This window comes from Periplaneta americana, chromosome 17 (genome assembly GCF_040183065.1).
Source record: "Periplaneta americana isolate PAMFEO1 chromosome 17, P.americana_PAMFEO1_priV1, whole genome shotgun sequence".
Classification (NCBI taxonomy): Eukaryota; Metazoa; Arthropoda; class Insecta; order Blattodea; family Blattidae; genus Periplaneta; species Periplaneta americana.
Window position 1 is genome coordinate 92563005 of NC_091133.1, and position 19868 is coordinate 92582872.

The 19868-nt window shown below is 35.7% G+C and overlaps 1 protein-coding gene across 3 annotated transcripts in view; it reads right to left on the reverse strand.

Moving 5' to 3' along the window:
• The window catches only part of retn (retained), a 974937-nt gene that overhangs the window by 598050 nt on the left and 357019 nt on the right, over positions 1-19868 (reverse strand). For 2 of the 3 annotated variants that reach the window (XM_069816720.1, XM_069816722.1), the window contains exons 2-3: positions 17653-17775; positions 10598-10957 (exon numbers count right to left, since the gene is read on the reverse strand). In XM_069816720.1, coding sequence (XP_069672821.1) covers positions 10598-10957; positions 17653-17775 — 483 coding nt within the window. The remainder of the gene's footprint in view (positions 1-10597; positions 10958-17652; positions 17776-19868) is intronic. The other variant, XM_069816721.1, reaches the window with a different exon arrangement.

A 19868-nucleotide genomic window follows, 5' to 3' on the forward strand; every position in this document is an offset into this window, starting at 1 on the left:
TGAATTGCAAAATAATAAAGAGTAGCCAGGCGAAGGTTCCAATGATCTAATTTCTGCTTCGTCAATTCTCCTTTCTTGACTTTTAGTCAGGTTCCAAATTTCTGAGTCGTATAGAAGCACTGGGACCGCCATAATTTTATAAAATTTTAACACTCTATTTTATGTACTTCGTTGAGTAATGTTCTTTTTACACTACCGACTAACTGTCTAAATTTATTTATTTTATCTCCTGGATCATTGAAATTGATGTATGGACTTATGCATTCAAAATAATTAAAATTAGGAACCTGTTCTATAGGCCTACTTTTGTTATTTACTGCTTTTTTATTCTCAGTGGTTTATTTCTTTCAAACCCAATTACTTTCGATATACATGCACTTATTTTCCAGTCAAAAACTTATCTTATCATGTGTTAATTTTTTGACACATTTTTATTTATTTTTCAGTCAAAAACTTATCATAATAAAACTTATCATAATATGAAAAAGTAATAAATAAAATTGTATATATTAATACTGAACTTATCGGAATGTTAGACAAGAATTGTAAAATTAATTACTCTCATTTTAACGTGAAATGTTTGTGCTTTACATTCCAGAAGTCTGATCACACTTTCTGTCAATCTATCAACCACATAGGAATGGAGTCAGAGTAAATTGTAATGGCAAACAGAGTAATTATCTCATGCCCCCATGCTAATTTTATAAACAGTGCACTCCTTAATTACCTAACATTCAACTTGTTAATGCTCCTTCTTTTAAAAAATCGATTAAAAATTATTGTTAAGGGGGGGGGGAAATAGTTTCAATTACTGTAATATCTGTATTTTTCTTTTTCTCGTTTTACTTTTTATCGTGTTAATTAATAAAATGTTTTAAAATTTTGTGGAATGCTCCCTAAACACGAGTATTTAGTCTTTCTGGGGCTACTAGAGTGATTTTTATATAAAAATATGTATACATATACAAATCAAAAATATGTAAATTATCTTTGTTCTAGCAATAAAATTATTATTATTATTATTATTATTATTATTATTATTATTATTATTATTATTATTACTATTATTATAACCATGTACCCAGCTATTGTAGATAAAAAATCTGTAGAACATTCCTGTAATGTCAAAAAAGAATAAAATTTTATTGTGTTAATTAAATTTTAGAAGGACGTTAGAAGCTAATTAAAATTTATGTTGAATTTGTTCAAATGATAGTAGTTAAACATAAAAGTCTAATATTACTGTGGTCATTTGTGAACGATCCTTCAGATATTCGTACAAGAAAAAAAAAGCGAATAGACGGCAACATTGTAACACGTGTTCACGTAACAATAGCGATTAAGTCGCTAAAGTACGTATCTACGTAACTGTATGAAAAGTTTAGTAAATCACGTCACAGAAGGACATTGGTGGTAGTACATTTCCTCCTTGCCGGCTTAGTCTTGCTTCCAGCTTGTTTCTACCGTCACTGAATACATGGTTGCCACGTCTTCCTGTCACACATTTTGTTACCGATCTTTACTGCCAAATCATGGATGAATATATAATAGGATGCGAAACTTAACTGAGTTTTCCTTAACACATGCTAGAGGCGCTAATGTAGAAACTGATCTTGCTGGCATCTGTTGGACGGAGGAGAACTTATTACATCTAGCAGCGTACCAAGTAGCGAAAACAAAAAGTAGGGTAAACTAGGTAGTTATTGACCAGTATACGGTGATTGACCGGTTCCTTTTTTCAAGTATATTGTGAATAAACCACGATCGTGATTTCACTTTTTGCTGCATATACCTCTAGTAGCAACCCTTATTTGTGGTTAGTTGTCGCTGTTCATCCCACTGAGTTAGTGTCTGTTGTCTGAGAGGACTGAAATCGATTGGAAATGCAACTGAACGTAAACAAGTGTAAGTAACTAGAGAAATTGCTAAGAATAATGCACGCAATAATTTATTTATTCTGCAAAGGATACATAAATTCTGGTGCTCGTTTTTACACTCACAGTTTGAGAAAAGGTATAAGGTTTCCGTCCACAGAATATTATTTTGTTAAAGTTTTTATATGACATAAAAATGCCCCGTGGTCAGTCACTATAAAGTGAATGGCCGCAAACTACAGTGATTGGTCGTTCATAAATTATTTGTTAGAATAATGACCAATTTGCTCCAATTCTATATATGTTATCGGTTAAATGATGGGGATTTTTACAGGACTGATACTATATTATAATGCCTAAGCCAGGTAAAGTGCATTATACAGGGGAAGCTTTACGAAACGTTACAGAACCTGTCCACAGTGGATTTGATTTAAATGAAGCTGCCAAGAAGTTTGGTGTCCTAAAAGCAACCTTAGCGTCCAGAAGCAAATATCCCGTTGAAGGAAAAGTGTTCTTTGGTCCTCGTCCAGTGCTGGGTGAAGCCATTTGTAATAACATCAGAGAAATGACACACACTTGCTTCTGATAAGGCACAAAAGAGAAAAATGGAAGAAGAGGCAAGAGAAGGAAGGAAGCGAATAAGAAATGAAAGAAAAGACAGCGAAAAGAGTTCTTTTCTTATTTTTTTAACTTGGTTATTTAACGACACTGTATCAACTATGAGGTTATTTAGCGTCGATGGGATTGATGGTAGCGAGATGGTATTTGGCGAGATGAGGCCGAGGATTCGTCATAGATTACCTGAAATTTGCCTTGCGGTTGGGCAAAACCTCGGAAAAACCCAACCAGGTAATCAGCCCAAGCTGGAATTGAACCCGCGCCCGAACGAAACTTCGGATCGGCAGGCAAACACCTTTGCCGACAGAGCTACGCCGGTGGCGAATAGTTCTTAGTGAGAAAGATCAGAAGAAGAGAAACTAAACAGACAAGAAAAAAGTGAAAATTGTGAAAATGTGTTGTTCAATCACTAATAAATGAGTATTCAATAACTGTGCAGTAGACGGTCAATCACTAATAAGCGTGTGGTCAATAACTGTGCAGTAGACGGTCAATCACTAATAAGCGTGTGGTCAATAACTGTGCAGTAGACGGTCAATAACTGTAAAAGTGGACTTGTTGTGTTTATTTAATTTATCTTTGCATTAAAATTTTATTTTTTCTTTTGTTTATTGATTTTGATTTGTTTCTGAATCTTCACTTGACCCAATGCCTTTAAAATTCTCTCAATAAGTTACCACCGTTTTCCGCTATTTCATTGTTTTATTATTCATTAGCTTAAGTGGTCAATCACTATACAGTTTACCCTAATTACTCCATGCATTTAGCAGCAATTTGGTTCACATCAAATCATTATCCGAATTCAAGAACTAGGTAACTCGATTTTTTATATTACAATGAAGAGAACAAAAAAAATAAATAAAAATAACTCTTACCGACTAAAAACTGGTTACAATACAACACAAATGAAGGGTACACGGGAATAACGATCAAGGTCCATTTTAGAAAGTTTCGAGAAAAACGAATTTTAAAGATTTTGCACTTAATACTTTGTTATGTGTGTATTTAATAGAAATTGATAGTACTTCCACATGATAGTACTTCCTTTCCACTATAAGATAGCATTATTAACTCAATTTCGATTTTTGATGGACCTTGATCGTTTTTCCCGTGTACCCTTCAAATATTTGTTCTATATCTTTTGGTAAAAGATTGCACCTTCTATCAGTTAATATTGTTTCTTACGATGAAAAACCCAAAGAAATTGCAAGAAGAAAAAACAAAACAAAAACAAACAAAAAAAACAAAACAATATTTAGTAGACAGCAAAATTGATGGTTGAAACCCATTTAAAACATTAATTTACAGTCATAAAATTAGACATAGCAACACTGAAAAGAATGTTACTGGATTCTAAAGAAGGAGCGAAGATGGAATAGGAACCATTTATTTTTTTGGCTTCTCGAATTCATAGCGAGTTCAGTGGTTCTAAAGTAGAATTTGGAGATTTTACTTCTAGTTGCGGGAATCCCGGAATGTTGATGCAATGGTGGCTAGAGTTCTTGAAGTCTTTCCTGGAAAACATATCTACTCTCTATAATGTCTAGAAATTCTGTTTCCTTGATAGTTACAGAAATATTAATGAAAGGGGGGGGGGAACGAGGAAAATATTAAAAAATATGAAGATTTTTATGAAAAATGAAAATGGTATCATAACATTATAAAACATGAAAAATTGTTTTGTGTTAATTGCATTCTACTCGTATATATTATCGTAAAAACCCTTTATCTATGATCGCAATACAATTTTTTTTGCGTAACTGAAATTAAGTAATCATAGCCACACCTGAGACAACACAGCAGTAACAATTTCGAAGGCCGGATTCGAAGACAGAACGGCGACTTTCATTCTGCACGCCTCAGTATTTGCGTATACTGCCACAAATTCATAACTTGGCGAAAAAGTAAAATTATTTTAATTAATGCCGGAGCACGCACGACTAGATAGGATTAGCATGTGCAAACAGTATCTGAGAGCTCGTCACCGCATCCGCTCTGATGCATTCATTATTACCGATCTGCTGACTGCCATTAGCACAAGCGTCGCGCCGCGCGCAATTATTGGAGCTAACGACCAAAATGATCATCACACGGAGGCATACGTTGCGCTTCTCTTCATTAAGGACACAGAATTTATAGAAAACGAATAAAAAAAAATATTGCACCGGTCACATAGCCATTATCCAATTAAAGACAGATGTACTTTCTTACTTCAGCTTTGATCTACTTAAACCGTTATTGCATCTAGCGTGTAAAAAGGAATTAAAAAAAGCAATATTAAAACGTAGTCAGGCGAGTAGAAACATGTATCTTGTTGGATAATCGGTGTTTTTACAAGTTCACGACATTATAAAACCTACCGTAATGCTGTAAAAATAACTTTAATTAGAATTCCAATTTCAACTTCTTGCAAAGCATTACAAGAAATAACATGAAATAAAATATTTCAGCAAACTTTTGCCATTAACAGGAGAAAGTTACAACTACATGAGATAGAGAAACATGTGTTTGTACAATAACATTTCTATAATTTCATTATCATACTACATATAACGTTTATTTACTTACAAAAGAACAACGGTTTTAAATATCTTATTTTCAACTAGAGCTATAAACTTGTGTAATAAATGTAATCTTATAATTCATCGGTCTTACTAATAAAAACTATTATACAGATGCTTAACTGTCTTATACTTACAAATTAATAGCTCGTTTGTAAGTCGCGTGTAAATTCCTTACTAATAATCACTACATACGTCGTGTATACCAGTACAACTGTTATTACGTCATAGTTTCGTCATTACTTCATTACGAAAGGTAATAGAATAACAGATTCTCTATTGCATCCGATAGTGCGCGCTAGTGTGCCGCGCTAAGTATCGATAGTACAACTGGATCTGCTCGATTACCACGCTATATTTTGGTCAAAGAGTACAGCTACAGCAATATTATACTAATTGTTTTGTTCTCTTTGGTTTGTTCTTCTGTGGTTATAAGGCAACCATCATCATAAAATGGCAATCGATATGAACAGCTGTTAGAGGGGCGGCCAGTTACAGGCTGTTTACACATCAATCGCTTATGCATGGTTTATTAGTAACGATTCCTGTCCCAACTCTGCATAAGTCTCGTATAAAAACTATACACGGTTTATTAGATATTAGAAAACTGAAATCGAATTATGTCTAAACGGAATATAATTTTAACCAATTTCGCGTCAGCCTGGGTAGCACAGTCGGTATAGCGCTGCCTTCTGTGCTCGAGGTTGCGGGTTCGATCCCGGCCCAGGTCGATGGCATTTAAGTGTGCTTAAATACGACAGGCTTATGTCAGTACATTTACTGGCATGTAAAAGAACTACCGTGTGACAAAATTCCGGCACGCCGGCGACGCTAATATAAGCTCGGCAGTTGCGAGCATCGTTGAATAAAACATAATTTTAACGTTTAACAATATTCAATTCGGATCTGGCTCACCATATGAGAAAACTTGAGCCATCCTACACTGATAGGAGGTCTTTGCCCTTCAGGAATTCTCTGGGCTCATATTATCATCATCATCATCATCATCATCATCATCATCATCATCATCATCATCATCATCAAATACGGAAAAATATCTGTTCTACGAACATAAAGTGCTTGTATGAAGAATTCTCCAGTCTAGACATGTAATGCCCTTGGCTTGTCTTATGGGTAGTGTTACAAATAAGCTTAAATGACATACATAGTCAAGTAATGCGGAAATTACACGTTTTCTGGTTTTCTGTGACTTCAACTGATAAACAAACCTCCTCTGTCATATTTATTACAAATTCCATAACTCACAATTCACATTACGTGCAAGAAAATCTCCTATATTCACATATAAACATATAACTTTATGGAGAAACTATAGCCTATTACTGCTAAAAAAAACTTGTACAAAATTTACGCACTGAAACATAAGCAAAATAAAAAAAAAATGTTTGTACACCGCCGACACTATTTTAATTTTATCCGACAATATGGTGATTAATTGTTTGCACTCCTCTAAATTCGGTGACTTTATGATTTTTAATTGTGAAATATTAAACAACAAAGGAGGCCAGTGGATGAAGCGGGGAACAAGTAGTGCTCTCATCTACATGGTTCCAATCCTTCTTGCCTTGTTATAAATTAAATAAAATACGTGAAAAAGTAGGCAGACACTGCTGTAACACATACACTGACATGAACATAAAATAAATCGGTGACAGAAAACTATAGATAACTTATTTATAATTATAAGAAGAAAGCTCACGCTAAGACCAAATCAAGTTTCCAAGTAATCAAGGACTGTTCCAATTGCTCATACTAACGGTTTCAATGCTTTGCCTTCTGAACAGGTCAGATTGATGTACTGTAAGGTATAAAAAGTAGATTCAGTGTTGAAAAATTCTTAAAACCTTTTCCTATATATGGTTTGAGTAATTCAGCGCTTTACTCGTGGCAAAAAAGTGAACATCCGTTTCCCTTCCAGATTTCTTTCCATATACACAGAAAATTGGTAACTGGGACAATTGGCCACAGAAAATTGGTAATAGGGACAATCCGCCACAGATAGACAATTTGCTACAAATAGACAATTTGCCACAGATAGACAATTTGCCACACCATCCATTATCCAAAAATGGGACCATAACAATTTACTTAAATGTGAATTAGTGGCAAATATAACTTTCACGTTGTCCTCCGGTTCAAAATACAACAACCAAATTCCTCCTTGTACGATCTTAGTGTATCTGTCGGCTATAACGTTCAGTTCGTCAATATTCCTTGGTTCAGGTGGTAAGTGCAGCTTCCTGGCACGGCGCACAGTTTTTTTGATAGATGGTTTCTTCGGTAGATTCACATTGGCTTCGCTTGCAATACGCTGTAACTCATTTTGAATAATGACAGACGTTGGTTCTCGCGAAGTCCCCGCCCTTGCCTTCATGTTCTCTACACATTCCTTTGCCTTAATCCTTCCCCAGTCTGCAGAATGATTCTTGTGTTCGGTCGGTTCTTTGACGACACTGCTTCCATCTTCTGGTAACGTGAATGTTGCATTACACCCGCCACACATGTCACAGCGCCAAAAACTCCATTCTTATTTTCTCTAAGTCTCGTGTACATGTAGCCAAGATATATTAATTTGTCAGAGCCTCTTTCTGATTTTATGAAGCGAATTTCTTCCGCCATAGTTCCTAATTAGTTTACAGCTTCTGTATTTGTCTTGTGTTACCATAGAAATATATTATAAATTGTTGCGAATTTGAGTATTGCCTTGAATTTTAATGTGTGGCTAATTGTCTTTGATACGAATTTCAATTATGTGGCGAATTGTCTTTGATACGAATTTCAATTATGTTGCGCATTATCTTTGATACGAATTTCAATTATGTGGCGAATTGTCTTTGATACGAATTTCAATTATGTGGCGAACTGTCTTTAATACAAATTTCAATTATGTGGCGAATTATCTTTGATACGAATTTCAATTATGTGGCGAATTGTCTTTGACACGAATTTAAATTATGTGGCGAATTGTCTTTGATACGAATTTCAAATATGTGGCGAATTGTCTTTGATACGAATTTCAATTATGTTGCGCATTATCTTTGATACGAATTTCAATTATGTGGCGAATTGTCTTTGATACGAATTTCAATTATGTTGCGCATTATCTTTGATACGAATTTAAATTATGTGGCGAATTGTCTTTGATACGAATTTCAATTATATGGCGAACTGTCTTTGATACAAATTTCAATTATGTGGCGAATTATCTTTGATACGAATTTCAATTATGTGGCGAATTGTCTTTGATACGAATTTCAATTATGTGGCGAATTGTCTTTGACATGAATTTCAATTATGTGGCGAATTGTCTTTGATACGAATTTCAATTATGTGGCGAATTGTCTTTGATACGAATTTCAATTATGTGGCGCATTATCTTTGATACGAATTTCAATTATGTGGCGAATTGTCTTTGATACGAATTTCAATTATGTGGCGAACTGTCTTTAATACAAATTTCAATTATGTGGCGAATTATCTTTGATACGAATTTCAATTATGTGGCGAATTGTCTTTGACACGAATTTCAATTATGTGGCGAATTGTCTTTGATACGAATTTCAATTATGTGGCGAATTGTCTTTGATACGAATTTCAATTATGTTGCGCATTATCTTTGATACGAATTTCAATTATGTGGCGAATTGTCTTTGATACGAATTTCAATTATGTTGCGCATTATCTTTGATACGAATTTAAATTATGTGGCGAATTGTCTTTGATACGAATTTCAATTATGTGGCGAACTGTCTTTGATACAAATTTCAATTATGTGGCGAATTATCTTTGATACGAATTTCAATTATGTGGCGAATTGTCTTTGATACGAATTTCAATTATGTGGCGAATTGTCTTTGACATGAATTTCAATTATGTGGCGAAATGTCTTTGATACGAATTTCAATTATGTGGCGAATTGTCTTTGATACGAATTTCAATTGTGTGGCAAATTGTCTTTGATACGAATTTCAATTATGTGGCGCATTATCTTTGATACGAATTCCAATTATGTGGCGAATTGTCTTTGATACGAATTTCAATTATGTTGCGCATTATCTTTGATACGAATTTAAATTATGTGGCGAATTGTCTTTGATACGAATTTCAATTATATGGCGAACTGTCTTTGATACAAATTTCAATTATGTGGCGCATTATCTTTGATACGAATTTCAATTATGTGGCGAATTGTCGTTGATACGAATTTCAATTATGTGGCGCATTGTCTTTGATACGAATTTCAATTGTGTGGCAAATTGTCTTTGATACGAATTTCAATTATGTGGCGCATAGTCTTTGATACGAATTTCAATTACGTGGCGAATTGTCTTTGATACAAATTTCAATTATGTGGCGAATTGTCTTTGATACGAATTTCAATTATGTTGCGCATTATCTTTGATACGAATTTCAATTATGTGGCGAATTGTCTTTGATACGAATTTCAATTATGTTGCGCATTATCTTTGATACGAATTAAAAATATGTGGCGAATTGTCTTTGATACGAATTTCAATTATGTGGCGAACTGTCTTTGATACAAATTTCAATTATGTGGCGCATTATCTTTGATACGAATTTCAATTATGTGGCGAATTGTCTTTGACACGAATTTCAATTATGTGGCGAATTGTCTTTGATACGAATTTCAATTATGTGGCGAATTGTCTTTGACACGAATTTCAATTATGTGGCGAATTGTCTTTGACATGAATTTCAATTATGTGGCGAATTGTCTTTGATACGAATTTCAATTATGTGGCGAATTGTCTTTGATACGAATTTCAATTATGTGGCGCATTATCTTTGATACGAATTTCAATTATGTGGCGAATTGTCTTTGATACGAATTTCAATTATGTGGCAAATTGTCTTTGATACGAATTTCAATTATGTGGCGCATTATCTTTGATACGAATTTCAATTATGTGGCGAATTGTCTTTTATACGAATTTCAATTATGTGGCGCATTATCTTTGGTACGAATTTCAATTATGTGGCGAATTGTCTTTGATACGAATTTCAATTATGTGGCGAATTGTCTTTGATACGAATTTCAATTAGGCCTATGTGACGCATTATCTTTGATACGAATTTCAATTACGTGGCGAATTGTCTTTGATACGAATTTCAGTTATGTGGCGAATTGTCTTTGATACGAATTTCAATTATGTGGCGAACTGTCTTTGATACGAATTTCAATTATGTGGCGAACTGTCTTTGATACGAATTTCAATTATGTGGCGAGTTGCCTCTGTGGCCAGTTGTTCCCAACCCTTTAAGTATGGATCATTCTGCATATAATCCTAAAAATAGGCCTATTTGCTTTAATAGAATGTCGGAAACTTGACATTGGTTTAAGCGTGAGCGTAGATATAGTGACAACGAGCCCTTATTGTGAAAAATGAATTTCCGTGATATTTAATCACGCAAATGTGTACTTAACAAATAATATCAGCCGGGCGAGCCGGAGGGCATGTCAGCTAAGTAGATAATAATGAAGAAAGCTGGAACGTCACTTGCCTGACGCACCTGTTTGAACTGCTCCTCGAAGCTCCAGGTCTGCTGCGAGGACGAGGACGACTCGGACGAGTGGGACGACGCCGACGAGATGGAGTTCTGGATGGCGGCGGCAGTAGAGGACGGCGGGAACGTGGGCGTCGGGGCGGCAATGGGAGGCGGTGCCGAGGCTGCGCTGATCGGGGGCAGGAACGCTGCCGCCGGGTGTGGGAACGGAAATGGCAGTGGCAGGGAGAAGGGCGGGGGCGGCACCATGGCGGCGGCAGAGGGGGTGGCGGCCTGTTCGTGGGGGCTGTGTCGTGGCGACTGCGTCTGTGCTTGCGCCTTCAGCTCCCTCTCGATCTCCTCGCGCTCTTCGCGTTCCTGCAACAGGTGGGTACAAGCACCGTGTGTCACTTCAACTTTCATACTGTAATACAGAACCTATACTGTTTTCACTGTAAGAAAAATCCTAATGTAAACATAAGCACGTTGCTGTCATACCCGTGATTGGCCCCCAGTCGAAACACTCACATGACGCAGGAAAATATAGTTCGTATTTGGAAACCATAATCTAGTATTATTTGAAAATAAAAAAATGAATTCTAATTGTTAAATACGATGAAACATTCAACTTTACTCATATGTAAAACGCTAGTAAAAGAAACGCTACTTTTATATTTTGTTATGTACTATGAACGCGGATGAATACCAACAGTAACGCCTAGAGGTAGTCTGTTCTTGCAACAAGCTGGCGTCACTTGAGCTCGTAGTTGTTCACGTAAGAACGTGGTACTGAAGTATGACTTTTGCATCCTAAACTGTCCATTGTGAAGACATAAGACTTAAAAATTATTTAATTGTAGTAATTATATCCTAAGCAAACGAATGCAAAGTAGTGAGGTTAGGCCTACTTGACGAGTAACGGGAAATGTTTAACATGAAACAGAATGTACAACAGTAGGCGGGAACACGTAATGAGAATCTATGGCGCCAAACAGCGGCCAATGAAGCCTCACTTCAGTCACGTGCTATTGTTTATATTAGGATTTTTCTTACAGCGAAAAGATTATAGAACCTATACTGTTTTCGCTGTAAGAAAAATCCTAATGTAAACATAAGTACGTTGCTGTCATACCCGTGATTGGCTCCCAGCCGAAACACTCACATGACACAGGAAAATATAGTTCGTATTTGGAAACCATAATCTTGTATTATTTGAAAATAAAAAATTGACGTCTAGTTGTTAAATACGATGAAATATATAACTTCACTCATATGTAAAACACTATGTAAAAGAAAAGCTACTTTTATATTTTGTTACATACTATGAACGCGGATGAATACCAAGAGTAATACCGAGGTAGTCTGTTCTTGTAACAAGCTGGCGTCACTTGAGATCGTATAGCTTTTTCATCCTCAGTGTGCGTTTATTAAACATAGGCGTGGAAACCCTCTCAAAAGCGAAGAAAAACAAATAGTCTTAAATGTATGTAATAAGTTAAGTGAGTTTTAATTACAATAATTATAAATTAAATGTTTCCTAAGCAAACGAATGCATAGTAGTGAGGTTAGGCCTACTTGATGAGTAACGGGAAATGTTTAACATGAAACAGAATGTACAACAGTAGGCGGGAACACGTACTGAGAATCTATGGCGCCAAACAGCGGCCAATGAAGCCTCACTTCAGTCACGTGCTATTGTTTATATTAGGATTTTTCTTACAGTGAAAAGATTGTATTGAACATACAGGATTCGCGTGACAAGCTACTAAGCACAAAAGTAAGAGAACTTGGTTAGGACAAATTTTAATGCAATTTTGTAGGGTGTGAAGCCAAGATTTATTGAATATTTTCCGAAATTGAGATTGAAGACATGGAGATCTCCATATGATGAGGGATGAGTGGAGAGAAGAAAAATTCTCTCCGGCACCGGGATTTGAACCCGAGTCTTCAGCTCTACGTGCTGACGCTCTATCCACTGACCCACCCCGGATTCCCATTCCGTCATATGATGACGCAGAATTTCTGCATGGAAATATCATATGTACTTCGGTACATCGATCGCCGGAATAAAAGAAGCCTCAATCTTGACCTCACTGTCCGTTTTGAGAAGGATGATCAACAAGCAAATATAGTTAACGATGAAAAGTCTATTTACAACCCATGTATTCCTCACTTCAGTGAGAGATACAAAATGAATATTAATACATGAGAAGTGAAAGGACTTCTTTTTGGGGCTAGGGGAACTTCATTTAAGTTAACAAAAACCATTCTCCTTTCTCTTAAATTTTCTAATGAGGACATTAACAAATCACTTGTATAATACTATGTAATTTTTTTTTACTTCATTTCATTACTCTTCAATGTATTTTCATCTCATGTTTCTCCGAAATCAAATTGGACTTTATTTTTAAATTTATCATTGTTCCGTATTCTCTCCGCAATCATATTGTATTTTTAATTTAACCTTTGATTTGTATTCTGGATCCTAGTGGTCAGCCGTAGATGTCGGCCAGATGTCCCAAATTGTGGAATTTGTGTGTGTGTGTGTGTGTGTGTGTGTGTGTGTGATATGCGAAAAATAATCACCTAGTGATTTAACACGGCGCTCATTCTGTCGGATCCTGGCCACTCAGTGACTCGTAATGAGTGCACCTCTGCACGTTAATGGGTTGGACATTGTGCCACTGTCACATCTGTGACGCAGTGCATGAGGGTTGGGCCACTAGAGGGAACCTAAGAGATGGTGGAGCTTAAACTTAGAGGATTCAATCCCGCATCGGAATGGGAATCCGGTGTGGCTCAGTGGATAAAGCGTCAGCACGTAGAGCTGAAGAGCCGGGTTCAAATCCCGGTGCCGGAGAGAATTTTTCTCCACTCCACCCATCCTTCATCGTATGATGACGCAGAATTTCTGCATGGAAATATCATATGTATTTCGGTACATCGTAATAGTATAGAGATCTCCAGATAACTTAGAAAAAACATAGTGATCTATCTGGAGTAAACGAAAACAGCTAAATTACCCTGGTTAATAAGACGTATCACAACTATCAAAATTTTCGTTCCAGGTGTGAAATCGTCATCTAAGTGACAAAGCCACAGCTGGGCTCTTTCAAAATGAGAATCCTAATTAAGTGGAAACATGAATTATCTACTACGTCACTTAATTGAAGACAATTAGCAAGATGCTGACAAATGCTTTCTTACCTTATTAAGCGGCAATTTGACATGTGCCCAAGATTGTAGTTTTTGTTACTGATGAGTTAAAATGATTGTTAAATGTGGGGACAGTAAACGTCCAGGACAAAATGACACCCGCAGATCGATTATACATATTGTTAATGAGTATTTAAATATATATGTGACCCAATTAGATAATTTACTGCAATCATCTTGGATTTTTTAATATATATCTTCGTGTTAAAAGAACAACATTAGAAGTCTATAAAATATACATAGTAGGCAAAAGACTTCAGCTGCATCGTTGGTATTTGCTAAAACTTTAAAACTTTATAGTTTACTACCCATGATGCAAGTATTATTCCAATGCTCTTCTATGTCTACTTTCTCGCCATTAATTGCATCTATCTACTTAAACAATACAGTTTATAATTGAAGTTAACCGTCTTTCTTTTTTTTGCATTTTCTTAAATCACTTCCACTTTCCTTTTATCTATACAGGGTGATTCAAAAAGTACTTTATAACTTTGAAAGATTACGAAAATTTATTGAGAAGACTTATACAATTGGTTTTAATGTCGTTTGATATCACAACATACCAAGTTTTAATTTTATCTTACAGAATTCTATCACCGCGAGCATTAGCTGCGTTCATTTCAAAATGGCTCCTTTCACAGGTGCAAACTGTGTGTTTTGGTTTGAAGAAACAAAATCTGCGACAATGTAGCTTTACATCCTAAAAAGGCATTTTACAATGTTACATTCGTTTGGATAAAATTTCTGCAAATTTGAAGGACAAACTAAAATTCTTTCAATCATTTATCATAATACACTGCTTTCTTAAACTGACTGAGCATATAGGGAATTCATTCAGTGGCTTTCTCGAAACACGCTACGAAATGTTTCATATAAAATAATTTTTATCTCGAAAAGAAAGCAAGAACGAGCGAAATTGTATTAAACTATATTGTTTGAAATATCTAAAAAAAATAACCCCCCTGAAATTATAATGTTGGGGACCGATAGGGTGCGTTACGGTGGTTTCAGTTTAGTACACCAGTCACTATTGTAGTACAGTATGCGTAAAAAGTGTACCTGCTGAATAATAATGCCGAAGGTTAAAGGTTCTCAGGTGCATATTTTTGCAGCGGAATTTGGTGAGGCTCTGAACATGTGAATTGTTGTGCATTGTAATTGTACGAATCCTGAAGGAAATGAGAAAACTCGAACCCACGAATAATTCTATGATAATTCTTCTGCACATAACGAAAGGTACGTAAAAATATCTTTGTAATGCTATGTAGCTTATGTTTACTTTTAGAGCTGTCCAGATTTGTTTATGTTCATGTTGTTATTCCCGTAATAGATCGGAGAATCAAGTCAATGTCCTCGTACTAGCTCACGTCTCCGGCCTACTTACCATGCTGCAGTCAACTTGTGTAATCGGTCCCCATTACAAGCATAATAATATTATTTACGGTTCACTCTGGAATGTAACTAATATCACGAACAACTAAGTTATTTTGCAATGAACGAAATATTTACTGAGAAAGTAGGGGAAACTCGGCAAATTTAGCATATGGGAAATTAGCAATATTCTTGTATTTCTTTTATTGCCAAATTTCCTCCACAGTTTTAAAAAGTTCAATGACACCTTCATACAGCGCAACATCTGACTGTACTTTTAGTTTTCGTTTCATCGAATCCGCGCATTATAGTAGCAGATATTGTTATTAATAGAAAGAAGTGTTGAATACTTCCTGTGAACGTGGTGATTGTGTGGACGTGTGTATACAAAGACGGAAAGAAAGTGTTGTTCATTACCTACGTATGTTTGTGCATTACATATCAAAAGCTGAGATTCCATATTATAAGGTAAGCCATTTATATAATTAATATTTCCTGTTAATAACACACCAGGCCTTAGCTCGTTTTATGTTCTTCTTAGCAAAAAAAGGTTTTCTCCAGGGTAGTGTGAATTAGCCATTTTCCTTTATAGTGACATATTGCTGCTCTCTTTGAACAAGAATGTGTACTCGATGGTAAAATTTAAGAGCAGGGACGTGTGAGGGATTTTTACAGTCTTCAATGCAGCACTGTGTGTGGTGTGTTGCAGATATGCCAAGGGAACGAAGACATTATTCTGAAAAATATTCCAAAGATGATTTGCGGGCTGCGGTTGGGAGTGTTTCGAAAAATAGATCGTCGACTTATAAGGCTTCTAAGAAGTACAATGTGCCCTTTAACAACTTAAAGAGATTTCTGTATGCATCCTCTGGACCCGATGACGTTGTCATTCCCAAGAAAGGAAGACCCATAGCTCTAACCGTTGAGGAAGATCAAAAACTGGTGACATATGTAATCAAAATGCAAGAACTTGGGTTTGGGCTATCGGCAAAAGAAATTAGAAGACAATCCTTCAATATAATTAATAAGAGTGGTCGGAAAAATCCATTCAATTCATTTTTTTTTTTTTGCTTTTGTTTTGTGTTTATGGTATTTAGTGACTTCTTGTCCCAGTAAATTAAGCCTTGTAAACCTTGTACCACTGTTTTATTTTGAAAAAAAAATTACTTTTTAATCCTATTGCCAAATTACCCCTGTACTATTGCCAATTTATCCTGATGAAGTACCAAATCTGGAAACATGTCATTTGTTATTTATTAGTGTGTTATTTGTAAAGTAATTTAGATTTGTAGAATTTTCTTTCAGAGGTTTATTGGGATTTAATGTTTAAACACATTCCATAATAGAGGAATATTTAATTTCAGAATATATAACTACAAACTGTGTCAAAATACAAATATTGCCAAATTGGACGATTCTCCCCTATGTGTCAGCTTCGTGTCTAATTTTAACAATAATATTTCACAAACGTTTGGGTTATGTCACAAACATTATCCATCTCACTTCCATATGGTTAATTTAATTTAACAATTTCTCTTAAAAAAAAAGACTAAAGACTACCATCAGAGGGTAAAACCAGAAACAACTACTAATGCAGTTTCTATCATTTAATCACGCATTTATATTTAGAATAAATAGTTGGTTCCCAACGTCACAAAAGTAGTAATTTCGCAAATTCCCAGAACAGAAAGAGGAACAAAAAAATTTACATACGTATAAATACATATTCTTTCACACATATTCACTGAACAGAGATGGAGTGAAGGGTGGAGAACTAACACATGTGGGCAAATGCAAAATATCGATGAGGACACACCCACAAAAACGGTTAAGTTAATGACAGTTGTTGCTGGGTACACAATATTTCAACATATGGTCGCCTATATTTTCAATTATATTTCTCACCTAGCAAAAACATGTCTGACTGTTTTTATGAGGAGGGGGCTGGAGAGGGTTGGAACAGAGCTCCTCCTCCCTACAGACCGCTGCTGAGAGCCTGAAGGTGTGGAGTGGTATGGTCTGTGGTTCTGCGCTTTAATACAGCGCTATCGTCAGAGCCTGTCCACACGGTTGCTTTATCCATCTGTCAGCGGCTTCGTCAGTACAAGATATACACGTATAGTTGGTCCCATTTAAATTCACAACTCAAATTGAGATTTTACTTGACACTTGTAACCGATATTATAGGAAAATAATGACTCCTGCAACTTATGAAATGACAGATTTCTTGAAAAGAAAAATACTTCTCCATATTCGTAACCAACTTTTGTCATTCAGAATCATGGAACTCACAGTACACATGCGAGAGACATTAACTCACTACTTTCTGTCAAGTACTGAACCCCATCAGCTCAAATTCTAACAAATTCTACAAATTGATTCGTTGCAGAGGACGAGTAAAAGTACTGTGTTCTGAAAATTGTGGGCAATAACAACCAGAAGTTATTTTGTATGTTAATGACGCAATTTTTTTGTCTCCTACTGACCTGCTGTTTTAGCTTGGCGAGGACCTCCGGGTCGCCCACGTCCTCGACTGGAATCCTGGACAGTGCATCCTCGCTGTCCTCGTCGGGCAATTCAGCATCACTCAGTTCTTCGTCATTGTTTGACTGCAACACACGAAAAATAACAGAGGTTACTACTACTGCAAGAGTTAAACAAAGCTTCCTATGAACTTGAACAGGAAAACGGTTGAATGCGACATATTTTGTCTATCATTATAACTTTCATTTTGAATAGGCCTACAGAATTTCAATTGTCTATTCGACCTCTAAAGGGCCCCATACACGTAAAGATTTACCTCGACTAAGTCTGTACAGTAAATCCACAGGCAAATACCTTCGTGCAGGAATGCAGAACTGTGCTACAATTATAGCAGACGTCACAAGCCGGAACACGTAACTCATCTCTTCCCTTCAACTCACGCGTCATTGGACATGGTAGGGGGATAAGAGATATGTATTCAGTCTGACTGCCAAACGTCACAGATACGTCACTGAAGGCCGGAGGATTGTGGATGGAGGAACAAACTCTTTCCCCTGCTTCCACCCCTGTCTTCCCCAGTTCTGCATCCCTGCCCTCATGTATTACACAGGGGCATCATTTTATTTTTACTTCAATTTTTATTGTACCTGAGTTTTTTAATGTACTTCACTCCCACCCCTTCTACTAATGAAGTTCCAACTATCTTCCAGACAGAATCAAGGCCGCATGTAGTAAACAGCACTGAGTTAGTAAGTATAGTACGTTCCAGAAATATGTTCGCGTTTACCAGTGACGAAAGAACTTTCAATATTGAATCATATTTTCGCATAGGTACTGCCCGTTTGCCTACGTCGCATCCCGATTTCTCCCACCTCCTTCTGCACGTCCCTCTGTAAAAGCTGGGCTGTCTTAGCTCTTTTCTGAAAACATTAATTTCTGTTAGGAATTGGACGTTTACGTAATATTATACAACTGTCTAAAATAACTTAAATAAAAGGGCCTCGTTAAGTAATTAACTGTCATGTGTTTCCCCCCTTTCTACGATCCTGCGGCATAACCACATGGACGGACAGTAGATAACATGTCTAAGTAATTTTATCTGTGCGGGTCGGGCAGAAGTGAAGATTGAATTTACAGTACGTAAGGTACTCTTTTATAGAGTAGGTACAGAATTATTTCAACATGAGTTACTAGTACGAAGGACGAAACTGGCAATTGGAATTAGATGCAATAGTCTATAGTGCGATAATATGCACAAAAGAACTGAAGCCTGTATCGAAATGAACGACCACCATTTTCAAAAATGTGTTTAAATATCCATGTTACGATTATTTTTCAATTTAACTTCAGTCTCTATATTGTACGCTAATGTGCTGTAGACATATAATATACAGTGCATAATGAATACGTTCGCATGGATAACTCAGTTCGTGAGTAAAAACACTAATTGTTAATACAGTGCTGCGTTTTGATTAAACAAAAACCTAACGAAAATTATCGAACTCAAAATCGCGATATTTCCTAGTTTACGTAAACGGATGAAGTACTTTTCTTCCCTCCTATACCTAGTAAAGCGATTTGTTTGTGTTTTACGCCAGTATCATCGAACTCCAGCCGTGGAAGGGGGTAGCGAACGGTGTTTCCGGTTCTCTGAAGGTACAGCCAGGTTAATATTAAAAATGTTAGTAAAAATAAAATGATATCCCTGTACATATCACAATGCAATATATTATCCAATGATATAATTATAGTACTAGGTTAGTAAATTAAATATCTCAATAATAAATAAAAATAATAACAATAATTGTGGTAAATATTTATACAATTACACCAAATTCTCAATTAAAAAAATTAAATTAATCAAATGTAGGCCTATTACTATACAATTTTGAGATTGGGGAAAGATAATTAGAATTTCTTTTGTAGAAAAGTTCCTGACTTCCCATGTCCTTCTGTAGAAACATGAAATCTGAAAATGTTCATGTTAGATTCACATGTTATTACCTTTAAAGAGCTTGAATAAAAATAGGGAATGAAGATATTGACCACTGGAATATGAACTCTGAAATTAGGAATAATCATAATTTTTCTTGTAACTTGCAGTCAATATGCAGTAGTAGTAATAATAATAATAATAATAATAATAATAATAATAATAATAATAATAACAACAATAATAATAATAATAATAATAACAATAACAATAATAATACGATAT